This window comes from Stigmatopora argus, chromosome 13 (genome assembly GCF_051989625.1).
Source record: "Stigmatopora argus isolate UIUO_Sarg chromosome 13, RoL_Sarg_1.0, whole genome shotgun sequence".
In the NCBI taxonomy this organism is placed as follows: Eukaryota; Metazoa; Chordata; class Actinopteri; order Syngnathiformes; family Syngnathidae; genus Stigmatopora; species Stigmatopora argus.
In genome coordinates this window covers 5,876,211-5,892,008 of record NC_135399.1, presented here as the reverse complement: position 1 = coordinate 5,892,008, position 15,798 = coordinate 5,876,211, and the positions used below count along the sequence as shown (strand labels likewise).

At 38.6% G+C, this 15,798-nt stretch overlaps 1 protein-coding gene across 2 annotated transcripts in view; it reads right to left on the bottom strand.

Annotated features, from left to right (window-relative positions):
- The window catches only part of bcl9 (BCL9 transcription coactivator), a 48,431-nt gene that overhangs the window by 9,736 nt on the left and 22,897 nt on the right, over positions 1-15,798 (bottom strand). For both annotated transcript variants that reach the window (XM_077616677.1, XM_077616678.1), the window contains exons 3-7: positions 11,440-11,888; positions 7,020-7,333; positions 6,065-6,172; positions 5,794-5,980; positions 5,450-5,546 (exon numbers count right to left, since the gene is read on the bottom strand). In XM_077616677.1, the coding sequence (XP_077472803.1) occupies positions 5,450-5,546; positions 5,794-5,980; positions 6,065-6,172; positions 7,020-7,333; positions 11,440-11,720 (987 nt within the window). In that variant the 5' untranslated portion in view covers positions 11,721-11,888. The remainder of the gene's footprint in view (positions 1-5,449; positions 5,547-5,793; positions 5,981-6,064; positions 6,173-7,019; positions 7,334-11,439; positions 11,889-15,798) is intronic.

Below are 15,798 nucleotides of genomic sequence, written 5' to 3'. Positions count from 1 at the left end.
TAATGACGATTGCACAGTTTTCTTCTTTTTTTCATCATAAATGATGCGGTAGCACTGTATGGCATCATTCAATTGATTTGCAAACTTTGTGCAACGTTCAATATTTGGGTCCTGCTGCTCGATCTTTCTGTTTATAAATGGTACTGACGGTCGAACGATTCAATGCCCGTGAAACGCTCACCACTCTCACGCGCATCAAGCTTCGTTATTATTGCCACTCGTTTCAAATGAAATGGCTTGCCTCTTCCTTGCAACTCCCTCAATAGAAGCCTTTAGCTTTTTACCAACCATATTCAATATTGGATGCATGAGATATTTAATGATACAAATGAAAAAGGTTCTTTGCACACTGGAGATACATTCACGCACTTCCGCATTGCAACGAAGAAGAAGGTAGATGCTGGGTGAGCTGAGCTCTCACAGCGCCAGGCGTCGGTATTAGCGGCGGAAAGAAGTACTACTCCGAAAAAGGCGCGAAATACAAAATTGGACTTGCGATCATTTTTGGACTTAAACGCAATTTGCAGACATGTTCGTATGTACCGTTGTTCGTAAGTTGAATGTTCGTAAGTAGTGGAGCGTCTGTATATAGTAAGGCTTGACTCAAGTTCAAATCAGGAGTGAGTTCAATTCCACTCTTTGCAATTCTCCAATTGCTTATTGAGGTAATGAAAAGGATAGATATAACTTCCAATCACTTCATTTCAGAAGTCACTGTGGTCCAGTTGCAAAGACAAACGGTCAGAACTTCTGGTCGACTCAAGTTCAAATCAGGAGTGAGTTCAAATCCACTCTTTGCAATTCTCCAATTGCTTATTGAGGTAATGAAAAGGATAGATATAACTTCCAATCACTTCATTTCAGAAGTCACTGTGGTCCAGTTGCAAAGACAAACGGTCAGAACTTCTGGTGGACTCAAGTTCAAATCAGGAGTGAGTTCAATTCCACTCTTCGCAATTCTCAAATTGTTTATTGAGGTAATGAAAAGGATAGATATAACTTCCAATCACATCATTTCAGAAGTCACTGTGGTCCAGTGGCAAAGACAATGGGTCAGAACTTCAGGTGGACTCAAGTTCAAATCAGGAATGAGTTCAATTCCACTCTTTGCAATTCTCAATTTGTTTATTGAGGTAATGAAAAGGATACATATAACTTCCGATCACATCATTTCAGAAGTCACTGTGGTCCAGTGGCAAAGACAATGGGTCAGAACTTCAGGTGGACTCAAGTTCAAATCAGGAATGAGTTCAATTCCACTCTTTGCAATTCTCAAATTGTTTATTGAGGTAATGAAAAGGATAGATATAACTTCCAATCACATTATTTCAGAAGTCACTGTGGTCCAGTGGCAAAGACAATGGGTCAGAACTTCAGGTGGACTCAAGTTCAAATCAGGAATGAGTTCAATTCCACTCTTTGCAATTCTCAAATTGTTTATTGAGGTAATGAAAAGGATAGATATAACTTCCAATCACATCATTTCAGAAGTCACTGTGGTCCAGTGGCAAAGACAATGGGTCAGAACTTCAGGTGGACTCAAGTTCAAATCAGGAATGAGTTCAATTCCACTCTTTGCAATTCTCAAATTGTTTATTTAGGTAATGAAAAGGATAAATATAACTTCCAATCATGCATAGGCGGGCCGCCTCGTGGTGTAGTGGGTCAGTCACCTGCCTGCGACATGGGTGTCGAGGGTTCACGTCCCGGTGTCGCCAGTCAACAACTGTATGGTGTCGGCAGTCAGCCGAAGGCTGACTGTCGAACACCACCAGGAACCCCCCCCCCCTCCCAACTGTCTTCCGGTCAGCCGAAGGCTGACCGGAAATATTGTTTTGCTGAAAAAAATGAGTAAGTCTTTACTTGAATGAAAAAAGGATGACCCATTTACTGAACTACTAGTGTAGTGATTAGTCAAACGAGAGCGGGATTCGAACCCCAATTCCCACATGGCAGTCAAATCCACTAACTTGAGGTCTGTCTGACCCATTGTCTTTGCCACTGGACCACAGTGACTTCTGAAATGTGATGATTGGAAGTTATATTTATCATTTTCATCACCTCAATAAACAATTTGAGATTTGCAAAGAGTGGACTTGAACTCACTCCAGATTTGAACTTGTGTCCAACTTCAATTTCAACCCATTGTTCTTGCCACTGGACCACAGTGTCTTCTGAAATGATGTGATTGGAAGTTATATTTATCCTTTTAATTACCTCAATAAACAATTTGAGAATTGCAAAGAGTGGAATCAAACTCACTTCTGATTTGAACTTGAGTCCACCTGAAGTTCTGACCCATTGTCTTTGCCACTGCACCACTGTAAAGTTGGAAGTTGTATTTATCCTTTTCATTACCTCAATAAACAATTTGAGAATTGCAACGAGTGGAATTGAACTCACTCCTGATTCCCGCCTCATGTTCTGACCCAATGATTTTGCCAGTGGACCACAGCAACAACTAGAAGGTGAAGAATCAGAAGTCAGATTTATTCTCCGACTCTCTTAGCCTTACTTGCTATGTCATTTTTTAAAGAAAAAAAGCCTTATCCAAAAAAAAAAAGCCAATATCGTTTTTTAAGAAAAAAAGCCATGCTATACTATGTCGTTTTTTAGGAAAAAAAGCCTTACTATACCATGTCGTTTATTAAAGGAAAAAAGCCATACTATACTATGTCGTTTTTTAGGGGGGAAAGCCATACTATACTATGTCGTTTTTTAGGAAAAAAAGCCTTACTATACCATGTCGTTTATTAAAGGAAAAAAGCCATACTATACTATGTCGTTTTTTAGGGGGGAAAGCCATACTATACTATGTCGTTTTTTTAGGGAAAAAGCCTTCCTCTACTATGTCGTTTTTCAAGAAAAAAAGCCATGCTATACTATGTCGTTTTTTAGGGGGGAAAAGCCATACTATACTGTCGTTTTTTAAGAAAAAAAGCCTTACTATGCTATGTCGTTTTTTAAGAAAAAAAGCCATACTATACTATGTCGTTTTTTAAAGGAAAAAAGCCATACTATACTATGTCGTTTTTTAGGGAAAAAGCCTTCCTCTACTATGTCGTTTTTCAAGAAAAAAAGCCATGCTATACTATGTCGTTTTTTTAGGGGAAAAAAGCCATACTATACTATGTCGTTTTTTTAGGAAAAAAAGCCTTACTATACTATGTCGTTTTTTAAGAAAAAAAGCCTTACTATACATGGTCTTTTTTAAACAAAAAAGCCTTCATGGTCATTTTTTAAGAAAAAAGCCTTACTATACATGGTCTTTTTTTGTAAATAAAAAGCCTTACTATACTATGTCGTTTTTAAAGACAAAAAAGCCTTACTATACTGTGTCGTTTTTAAAGAAAATAAGCCTTACTATACTATGTCGTCTTTAAAGAAAAAAGCCTATACTATGTTGTTTTTTAAGAAAAAAGCCTTACTATACTATGTCGTTTTTTACGAAAAAAAAGCCTTACAATACTATGTCGTTTTTTTTAAAGAAAAAAGCCTTACAATTCTAGTCATTTTTTAAGAAAAAAGCCTTACTATACTATGTCGTCTTTTAAGAAAAACGCTTTACTGTACATGGTCGTTTTTTTTAAATAAAAAAGCCTTACTATACATGGTCATTTTTTAATAAAAACCCTTAATATACATGGTCATTTTTAAAGAAAAAAGCCTGACTATATATACATAGTATTTATTTTTTAAACAAATAAAAGCTTTACTTTACATAGACCACTTTTTTAAAAAGAAAAAGCCTTACGATGTCCAGCCATTCAAGTCATTTTGCATGCCAGCTTTACGTTTGTACCAAATCTCGGGGTATTCTTTGCTCAGTTATGAAGCACGTCTAATAAGATGAATAAATATTTGACATTATCGTCGACAAGGAAAAAGAGTGTCGCCAAACTTTCGTCAAAACATATACAGACGCTCTCCTACTTACGAACGCAATTGGTTCCGAGCGATTGTTCATAAGTTGAATTTGTTTGTAAGTTGATTCAGTGCTATATTTTGTATTATAATTTATGTTTAAGGCCGATATAAGTATATTGAAGGTTTATATAAGTGCATTTGTATGTTTAAGGCTTGTATAAGTAACACGCATTGTTTGTACTGAAAAAAAAAAACATTTAATAAAATGGAGAGAATATGTACAGTACTGTAGAGAGAGAGAGAGAGAGAGAGAGAGAGAGAGAGAGAGAGAGAGAGATTTATGTATTAGAAACTGGCCAAAAGAAGCGACCTAATGACGATTGCACAGTTTTCTTCTTTTTTTCATCATAAATGATGCGGTAGCACTGTATGGCATCATTCAATTGATTTGCAAACTTTGTGCAACGTTCAATATTTGGGTCCTGCTGCTCGATCTTTCTGTTTATAAATGGTACTGACGGTCGAACGATTCAATGCCCGTGAAACGCTTACCACTCTCACGCGCATCAAGCTTCGTTATTATTGCCACTCGTTTCAAATGAAATGGCTTGCCTCTTCCTTGCAACTCCCTCAATAGAAGCCTTTAGCTTTTTACCAACCATATTCAATATTGGATGCATGAGATATTTAATGATACAAATGAAAAAGGTTCCTTTGCACACTGGAGATACATTCACGCACTTCCGCATTGCAACGAAGAAGAAGGTAGATGCTGGGTGAGCTGAGCTTTCACAGCGCCAGGCGTCGGTATTAGCGGCGGAAAGAAGTACTACTCCGAAAAAGGCGCGAAATACAAAATTGGACTTGCGAACATTTTTGGACTTAAACGCAATTTGCAGACATGTTCGTATGTACCGTTGTTCGTAAGTTGAATGTTCGTAAGTAGGGGAGCGTCTGTATAGCAAGTCTTGTGCGCATATAAGTCGTACCCTTGATGCACTCATTACAAAGGTGTGGTATGCTATGGGAAATGAACGATGTACTATTTTTATGTACTGATGTGATGTGTCCCTCTATACCACATGTGTCAAAGTGGCGGCCCGGGGGCCAAATCTGGCCCGCCGCATCATTTTGTGTGGCCCGGGAAAGTAAATCATGAGTGCCGACTTTCTGTTTTAGGATCGAATTAAAATGAAGAGTATAGACGTATATGAAATTTCCTGATTTTCCCCCTTTGAAATCAATAATTGTAATTTTTTAATCAATTTTTTCTGTGTTTTTAGTTCAAAAATCATTTTGTAAAATCTAAAAATATATTTTAAAAAAGCTAAAATAAACATTGTTTTAGATCTATAAAAAATTGAATATTTAGGGCTTTTAATCCAGTTCTTTTAATCCATTTATTAAAAAAAAATCTAAATATTATATCTAAAATGCTGCGGCCCACGTGAAATCAAGTTGACGTTAAAGCGGCCCGCGAACCAACCCGAGTCTGACACCCCTGCTCTATACTTAGTGTATATACAGTATGTTAAATCAAAATTCAACCATCAAGGGATGGAATATAAATGTGTTTCTTTACCAGAAGGAGGTGAGCTTTGTCTTTGCTGTTGGAGATGTTTTTCATGTGGAAGGTGATGATGTTTTCTGTATGACCAGTGAGAACTGCATCAGCTGCCCTGAAAAAAAAGGAAAGCAGATTTGTATTTCAGTGGCATTGGAAAGGACTGGGCTCATGATGTCAAAAAACAGCTGTTCAGCATGGGGAAATTATTGTTTTTTTATTAGCATCAGGCTTTGATTGCCATTTGTTTCTGTTTAACTGACAAAGTTGTTAACATATCACTCTTGTTCAACCCTTCCGAATTTTCCGCAGTTTGGTTTGTTCAAAAGTTTTCGCACACTTTCGTCATTAAGCTTCCTTACTTGTTAGCCATCTCCGTGGTAAAGACATAGACGAGTTTGGAGCCTGCTTTTTGGCCACTAGCCGCTTCCGTCATGGCGCCCTGCCCTCCTATTAAATTGTGGGAGGGCGTGGAGGAGCGGCTGAGTCCAGCGTTGGAGGTAGAATGGGTGACAGAGTCCAGCGGCTTCACGTCACTTGAGTTACAGTCTGCGGAAAGACAACGAAACGGCTTTAGGATGTGTTGCCACTATTGACTCTGATAAACAGCTGGGCGCTCGAAAGCACGCTTACTGAAGAATCCTTTGTCATCTTCGTCACTTTCACCCCCGGAGCACCAGTCAGCTCCACTGTAAGGCTGCCTCCGCTCTGCCACGCACATCCTTTTCACCCGGCTACTATCTGTATGGACACACAAAACCAAGAGTTATAGTTTCCTACAGAGGGCCAATATGTCAGCCAACCCATAAAAATATTTAACTGACTGGATGGCATTGATATCAAGATGTCTAATCCATTTTGACTGGGAGGGATGGATTACACATCAAGTGCTGTCAACGGCAGTGAAACTAGAGCCGCCACGATTAATCGACAATTTGATCAAATGACTCGCTGGCTATTTTGATATTTGATGATAGTGTTGGCAACTTATGACATGAGGCTGATTTAACATGTAGCGAGATATAAGTTTCAATCCAAAAACAATATTGAAAGCCATAAAAGTTCAATGACAAGTTGGTTCTTTTTGGAAGCGACACGATTTGATTCAAATTTAAAGTGACAATCGGAAAGTGTTTGAAAAAACTACATCTAAAAAAAATGTCTAGACCACATGTGTCAAAGTGGCGGCCCGGGGGCCAAAACTGGCCCGCCGCATCATTTTGTGTGGCCCGGGAAAGTAAATCATAAAGTGCCGACTTTCTGTTTTTGAAAATCATTTCATTACTATTAAACCACTAGTTGTGTTACTTTGTTAATAGATGGCGAATTAGAAGAAATAAAACATTTTTTCCAATCCAATGTATCCTGTTTTTGGTGTTTTTTCAGATGGTTGCAACGAATTAATTCGTTTTTATTTCATTTCAATGGGAAACGACCGCTCGAGTTACGAAAAGCTCGACATACGATCTCAGTCCTGGAACGGATTAAGATCGTATGTCGAGGTACCACTGTAAAATCATGGGCGCTGGCAGCAAATCATCACAAAGTCAGTGAGTAATATTAGCTGCTTCCCAAGAATTCAGCTTACCCTTTTCCTCCGTGCTGGTCGTTCCGCTCTCTGGCTGTTCGAAGGACTCCACCGACGTGCTTCGCTCCCGTTTGACTTTGACTTTGGAGCCGGAGCCCGAGGTCAAACTCTGTCCGTTCTTGAGGCCGATTCCCCCCGCCACGCTGGGTGCACCTTTGGCGCCCAGGCTTTTGGGATCGCAGGGCGAGGGCTGCGATTGGCTGCCACCGCTCCCTGGCTTGCCCTGATTGGGCATTTTCGAGTCCATTTGGGAGGCAGTGGACGGGGACATGACAGGAGGGGAGCGGACCATTGCCTCCGTCTTCGGTTTAGGGCTGGCAAGACACAAAAGATGTGAAGTTAGCAGGACTGGTTATTGTGCCTTGAAGCGCAGTTCAATATGATCCAATATGGCAAAGGCATATTGCAAAATTGGGTGATGCTTATCATTTCTTTTACAGGCTGAAGGCCTGTCACGTCGCCATTCAGGTCGCTGTCCTCGTGGACACTAACTTTGAAGCTCTGTAGCATGAGTTGGTATCTATCGATCCTTGGAGTCCAATTATTTTGGATCAAGGATTCTTAATTAACTGCGGATTTATTGCTACCTGCATTGCCTCTAGATTACGTTTTAGCCTGGGGCAAAGCAATCAGAAAAAAAATCTATCATGACACGGATCCTTTTATCCCATCATATCAATATGCCACAATTTACATTATTTGGTCAAAAATTATACAACAATTATGATAGCTTCTCCCCTCAGTCACTTTAGAATTGACACTAACTGGATCTATCACAAATGTTAAATGCATCAAGTGGTGTTGCATCCTAAAACCGTCTACAGGGGTGTCAGACTCGCGGGCCGCGTTAACATCAACTCGATTTCATGTGGGCCGGACCATTTTAGATATAATATTTAGATTTTTTTTATAAATGGATGAAAAGAACTGGATTAAAGCCCTGAATATTCAGTTTTTTATAGATCTAAAACAATGTTTATTTTAGCTTTTTTTTTTAAATATATTTTTAGATTTTACTAAATGATTTTTGAACTAAAAACACAGGAAAAATTGTTTAAAAAATTACAATTATTGATTTAAAAGGGGGAAAATCAGGACATTTAATATACATCTATACTCTTCATTTTAATTTGATCCTAAAACAAATTCGGCACTCATGATTTACTTTGCTGGGCCAAACAAAATGATGCGGCGGGCCAGATTTGGCCCCCGGGCCGCCACTTGGACACATGTGGTCTAGTATAAACAGAAGCAGCACAGCGCCAACTACATTTTTACTGACACGGTGGAGTGTGAGTGGCACGCCTGCCTCACGGTTCTGAGATTGAATGGAGCCCAAGATGCATCTGGGCATGTGACCGTTTCTTTCCTTTTCCGAGTCTCACTCTGGTTTGAACTTGTCCAGTACAATCTCATGCTTTAGGCCCCCAGTTTTATTTTTTGTATTACATGATAAAACCAATGAGAAGTTGTCTACACATGTTTTCTATTGAGGCATACGCTCTCTGAGCACCCTCTTGTGACGTTTTTTAAGAAAGGTCATGGCAATGTTGCAAGATTTTTTTTGGTACAATTTCAATGGCTGTTCAATTCATTCGGGATCTAGTTGTTTTTTCGTCTTTGGGAAGGAAAAGATAAACTCTTGGTACCATGTGTCTGATTTACAAACGCCATCGGCACAACGGCCACACCATTTTGGGTGTCTTCTACTCATTGATTCTTACCGAGGCTTCCATTAAGTTGTATGAGTTTGCAAAAGGTTAAGTGAAGCCTTACTTTTAAAATAAAGATTTCAATGCCTTTTAATAAACTTTCATCTATGCGATTCTTAACAACTTACTGTATTTATTCAAGTATAACGCGCAAAATTTTGTACCCAAAAACTGAAGCAAAGTTCTGGTGCGCGTTATACACGAATTCTGGTGAAACACTGCCCTCTGCGGCCGTTATGTATAATGGGAGACGTAGAACCTGTCTTTTTGTCCGCCAGATGGCGACAATCTACATCTTTTTTTTTTACAAAAGCCAGCCCTCTCCAAATAGCCTTTGGCAGGTTTATAGGGCAATAGTAGGATTACATTTTTTTTTAAAGTTGCTCCCGGGAAACGAGTCCACCCAGGGAGCACTATTCTTGCTCAAGAAGAATGGATTCAGATGATGATCAATCAGATTCTGAAATTTTTTAAATACTATGATGATGAATTAGACCAAGGGTGTCAGACTCGGGTTGGTTCGCGGGCCGCTTTAACGTCAACTTGATTTCACGTGGGCCGGACCATTATAGATATAATATTTAGATATTTTTTTTATAAATGGATTAAATGAACTGGATTAAAGGGCCTGAATATTCAGGTTTTTTATAGATCTAAAACAATGTTTATTTTAGCTTTTAATATATATTTTTAGATTTTACAAAATAATTTTTGAACTAAAAACAAAGAAAATATGGATTAAAAATAGCAATTATCGATTTAAAAGGGGGAAAATCAGGAAATTTAATATACATCTATACTTTTCATTTTAATTTGATCCTAAAACAGAAAGTCGGCACTCATGATTTACTTTCCCGGGCCACACAAAATGATGCGGCGGGCCAGATTTGGCCCCCGGGCCGACACTTTGACACCTGTGAATTAGACTATAAGGATTTAAAATTGCAAATTCCATTTATATTCATATTGGTAGTGTTTGTTTTACCAGGTTTCCATACCATATGTTGTGAATAAATGTTTTGTCATGGCGACATGTGTTCAGAATTTGCCAGTTACCAGTACTGGTGCAATCCTTAGTGTGAGCTGAGAAAAACTAAATTAAAAAAATATCATACCAATTTTTAGTCACCAATAATGGGTGCACGTTATACTCGAATAATTACAGTAAGTTCAACCTCATCCGAAACGCTCTGTGGCAAGAATACAACATAGCAGACATAACCGAATAGAAACGAGTGTGGCTGACTTCCTCACTCGCCTGCATGCTATGAAAGCAGCTCAGTCTCACAGAGTAGGACAAATCCAACTTTCAGCGAACTTTCTTGCCACACCCTAATCCCTCCCCCCTCATTCTGGTACTCACTTGTACAAGCAGTAATGCCAACAAGTCCAAAAAGCCCAAGCGTAGTAGCCTGCCTGGCTCACTCTACTATGTACAAACAGACGGAGAAAAGCAAGGGAGTGTTTTGGCAGCCCGGGGCGCTCTTTCCAGAGACTGGAGCGGCAAACGTCCAAAGACAATGCACTCCTTGAACCCAAGGACATTTCTGGATCACACAGGTTGGACCCCAATTGACTCTCTCCTACAGTGTGACATACGCACACATGGAGAAATGAAACACCATTGAGCACTATTGGCTCCCTGCTTGTATGTTTTGTTTCATCTTCAATTATTCCCTGCCATTGACAGCCATAGAAGTCCAACTCTTAAACTGAAAGGAGTGGCAGTGAAAACACTAAATATTCTTATTTATTATACATCATTTTAGTTCAAAACAGGAAATGTGCATCTTTTTTTTATTTTGAATGTTTTAATCTTACTTTTTAAATATTAAATTAAAATTTAAAAAAGTACAAATCTGATACTCTAATTTATATCTTAGATAAAAGATGAGAAAATATTTATTATGTTAATTAATAGTTTTTAATTAAAAATAAAAAAACTGTCTGCTCTGTTAAAAAATGTTTTTAACTATATATTGTTTAATAAAATATTTTAAATAAATAAGGGAGTTTTAAGATTCGAAAGTTTACTATATTTCTATTGTTGTTTTCATATGTGTATATGTATGTGTGTATATATATATATATATAGTACGAAAACAACAATAAAAATATAGTAAACTAGCGAATATTAAAACTCCCTTATTTATTTAAAATATTTTATCAAAAAATATAGTTAAAATTTTTTTTTAACAGAGCAGAGTTTTTTATTTTTAATTAAAAATGATTAATTAGAAAATAAGTATTTTGTCATATTTTCTGTAAAATATAAATGAGTATCAAATATATATATATATATATATATATACACACACACACACACACACACATATACATACATATATAATATATACATTATTTATGTATATATGTTCGTGTGTGTGTATGTATGTAAAAGACAGGAACTACTCTCTAAATTTTGTGGTTCTTAATAAAAGAGATGATCTTTGTCGTGAATCAAAATGACATTTTGATTCTGCTTTTGGAAATCATTCATACATTTACATAATCTTCATATTCAAACTTTTCTGAGCACATTTTTAATTCATGCACATTTCCAGCTCTTATGTGGCGCCCAGTGAACCATACATAACATGACTTATACATGAGCCGACTAATTTCAAAAGTAATCTGTGTCTATCAAAACAAGGTTTGTGTCAGCCATACAAGGTCGTGAAAACGTGTCCCCCCCCCCGCCAGCTCACCTTTGTGTGTTGGTGGATGGGGAGTTCTTGAGCCGATTGGAGTGCATTGATGGGGTTACCAGTACGACAGAACAGGGCGAAGTGAGGTGCTGGTGCGGACTGCCGGCGTGCGTGAGCGGCGCCTTGGCGCGGACGTTTCTGGAGCCGGGATTGGTGAGGTTGCTGAGGTTCCCCCTTCCGTCCTTGGCGTCCTCTCGCTCCTTCTTGCCACGTTCCTTCTTGCCGAAATGGGTCGCTGCTGTACCTGCCGCCGCTGGCCTTTCCTCTTGGACCTCCAACATTATCCCTCACGTCCTCGTCTGTGTGAGGGTGTGCGCCCACCTCGGTCCTGGTGGGTGTCTCTTTGTGCCACAATGGGGAAAAACAATAAGAATAGTCCGGGAGGCTTTGCTTCTTTGTCCTGTCTTTAGGAAACTCCTCAAGGGGGCTTTCAATGGCCCTCAGGCACACTAAGGAGAAAGAGAGCAAGAAAATCTTGACTTAACAAAAAAAGGGAACAACAGAACATAACCGGAGTGAGTTAAATAGATACAGTAGAATTTAGCTCAATTACAGTGTGGATTTTGACTAAGGAAAGATGGAATAGACTCGTGATCAATCGATATGGGGTTTTCAGGACCTATATCGATTATGAGTAGTTAGAGGAGGTCGATAATCAATATTTGGAGCCGATATTCATTTGCAGTAAAAGTGTAAAAAGAAAAAAAAGACACGAATCCATCTTACTGCCTGGAATTTTTCTGACATTTCTTCCAGGGAGTCATAGCAAAAACAAACACTCCTTCCTTTTCTTCAGCAGCATCCGCATTATTTATGCAAATCCTGCTTTGCAACTCTACCGCAAAGAACTATTTCTTCTATCCTCGCTCTCAATCGGCTCTGAAGCCCTCTCCACAATTTCTTCTTCACGGTTTTAATTTTTTTTTAGGCCAAATCCACTATCTTTGCCTTTTCGGAAAATATAAAGCATAAATGTCAATCCGGCCCACAGTATCCCTTTCCGTGGCACGCTAAAGTACCGTATTTTCTCGCATATTAGTCATCTCCACATATAAGCCGTACCCTTAAAATCGTTGAATTTTACAATTTCTCTTGTATATAACATATTCGCATATTCACAATTTTTGCCTCCATATTTATGGTTTTAATAGGGAGTACAAATGTGTTACTTAGAAGGGAAAATCTTAAGAAAAATCATCGCACGTGGTATTTCTGAGATGCTGTGTGAATCTAAAGCAATAGAACGACAGAAATATTTATTTTTAGTCTGTAGCACTTGTGTTAAAGTGGCGGCCCGGGGGCCAAATCTGGCCTGCCGCATCAGTTTGTGTGGCCCGGGAAAGTAAATCATGAGTGCCACCTTTCTGTTTTAGGATCAAATTAAAATGAAGACCACAGGTGTATATTAAATTTCCTGATTTTCCCCCTTTTAAATCAATAATTGTAATTTTTTAATCCATTTTTTCTGTGTTTTTAGTTCAAAAATCATTTTGTAAAATCTAAAAATATATTTAAAAAAAATCTAAAATAAACATTGTTTTAGATCTATAAACAACTGAATATTCAGGGCTTTTAATCCAGTTCTTTTAATCCATTTGTATAAAAAAAAATCTAAATATTATATCTAAAATGGTCCGGCCCACATGAAATCGAGTTGACGTTAACGCGGCCCGCGAACAATCCCGAGTCTGACACCCCTGATCTAAAGGATCGTCTGCTGAATTGCACGTACACAAATTCAAAAAGGAAGTCACGTGAGCAGTACAACCAGGAAGTGTGTCTGTAGCGGTCTAGTTTGTCATCCCTAGGTAAGATGGCGGTACCCTGAGCGAGCAATGGCAGGCACAAGTAAGTGAGTTTTTTCGCGTTTCATGCAAGATACGTTTTTTTTGCTTGAATTTCATTCATAGATGTCAAAATTAATTTTTTAAAACATTTTCTGTATACGGCGTATATGCGAGAAAATACTGTAAATCTTGTACATTGACTTTTGGCTAAAATAAAATGTATGTAACATTTCCCTAGTCCAAAAATCAGAAAGTACTTCCAGCTTCTTTTTTAAGGAAATAAATAAAATAAAAAATATTTTTTGTGTTCCTCTGTTTTAAAAAAATATATATATTAAATCCCTTTTTTATTTATGTATTTTCTGAACTGCTTATCCTCACAAGGGTCGCGGGGGATGCTACCGACGGGCACCAGGCAGGGGACACCCTGAATCAGTGGCCAGCCAATCGCAGGGCACAAGGAGACAGACAACCATACATGCTCACACTCATACCTAGGTGCAATCTAGTGTCCAATCGGCCTAGCATGCATGTTTTAGGGATGTGGCAGGAAATCAGAGCACCCTGAGAAAACCCATGCAAGCCTGGGGAGAACATGCAAACTCTACACAGTGAGAAACCGCCTGGGATCGAACCCTCAACCGCAGAACTAGGAGACCAAAGCGCTAACCACGTCGCTGCCGGTCCGCCTAAATTAAATCCAAAAAGGATACTGCTCAATTTAAGAGCAAAATTGCAGATGACAGATTAATTTAAAACAGCACATGTACAACTAGGTCTAGATTGTTCCACTTTTTGCGGACACAAACATTTCCACGACAGACGCACAGCAAGCCGCCTTGTTGTTCGTCAGACTTCTAAGGAAGCAACAACCGGATATCTTTTTTCCACATTCTTCACTTCTGACATCACAAAATGCGCAATTAAGTCAATTCAGAAGCTGACGGGCAAAGGTGGCGCCACACCCCAAGTCGAACCTGACACACGCAGAATGTGAGGAATGCCGGGCAGCAATACAGTTGATCAACGCCGACAATATGCCGTGTGGCAGACAATTGTGATGTGTGTGAGGAAAATGGCTCGCTCTGAAAACAAATATGGAAGTAAATATGTGCCACCGGAATGTGAATTTCTATCAATGAATTTATTTCAGCGTTCAAATTCTAATAGAAAATTGTTTCAACATCATGACTCGGCGGCAACAACAACAAAATTAAATACAGCCACAAAGACTTTCAATGCAAATAAATCTTAAGTAAAGTTTCTGTTGCAAAATAAATCTCCGGATACGCCGGTTTCAGCCCACATCCCATGCAGGGTAGGCTGATTAAGCACTCTAAATTGTCTGTAGTTAGGGGTGTATGCATCAGTGGCGGTCCGTGCATTTTCTCGTAGCGCCTTCAACGGGTAAAACCCACTTCCTAGCAGCATTTAATTATTAAATACAAATACTGGAGCTTTTCAGACATTACAACCGGGCAGGTGGGTTATTTCCCCGGGAAAATACAGCGATGGACGTCAATGGCGAAACGGCAAAAATTGCACTAAAATGGGGTAAAAATCCACTTCCTAGCAGCATTTAGTGATTAAATACAAACACTGGAGCAAATATTTGCCTTGAGATACAAGGCAATTTTGGAAATACGAGCATACGAGACAGTCAAGTGGCCGAGACGCGAGAGGCTGCTTATGGTCTTTCACGCCGCAATTCCCTCGTGGAAAGATCTCCACGAGCACTGGGCCAGTTGCATTTTTTTTCCGTGTTTTTTTTCGTTAGTCAGTGCAGAATAAAGTGAACAACAAAGTCCAAAGCGAGCAGGTGGAATGAAGAGTTATGCAAAGAAAAGTATGATGACAATCAATATTAAGCACGAAATAATTGAAAAATATGCACGTGTGGCAGTCCTGCATTGTAGCGTGCGCCAAACAGCAATAGAACGACAGAAATATTCATTTTTAGTCTGTAGCACGAGTCAAAGTGGCGGCCCGGGGGCCAAATCTGGCCCGCCGCATCATTTTGTCTGGCCCGGGAAAGGAAATCATGAGTGCCGATTTTCTGTTTTAGGATCAAATTAAAATGAAGAGTATAGATGTATATTAAATTTCCTGATTTTCCCCTTTTTAAATCAATAATTGTAATTTTTTAATCCATTTTTTCGGTGTTTTTAGTTCAAAAATCATTTTGTAATATCTAAAATTATATTTAAAAAAGCTATAAAAAAAACAGTTTTAGATCTATAAAAAAAATGAATATTCAGGGCTTTTAATCCAGTTCTTTTCATCCATTTATTTAAAAAAAACTAAATATTATATCTAAAATGGTCAGCACACATGAAATCGAGTCGACATTAACACGGCCCGCGAACCAACCCGAGTCTGACACCCCTGGTTTATAGTGTTAAAAAATAAAAAAAATCGGCCCGACATGCTATATTTTATTTAAATTTACACCCTAAAAAATGTATATGTAACTTTGCATGGAATGCGCAGTACTAGCATATCGCCAAACAAAAAAACAATTTTTTAAATTAGTTAAGGAAATTACATTCTTCCTAAAACTAAATCATTTGTA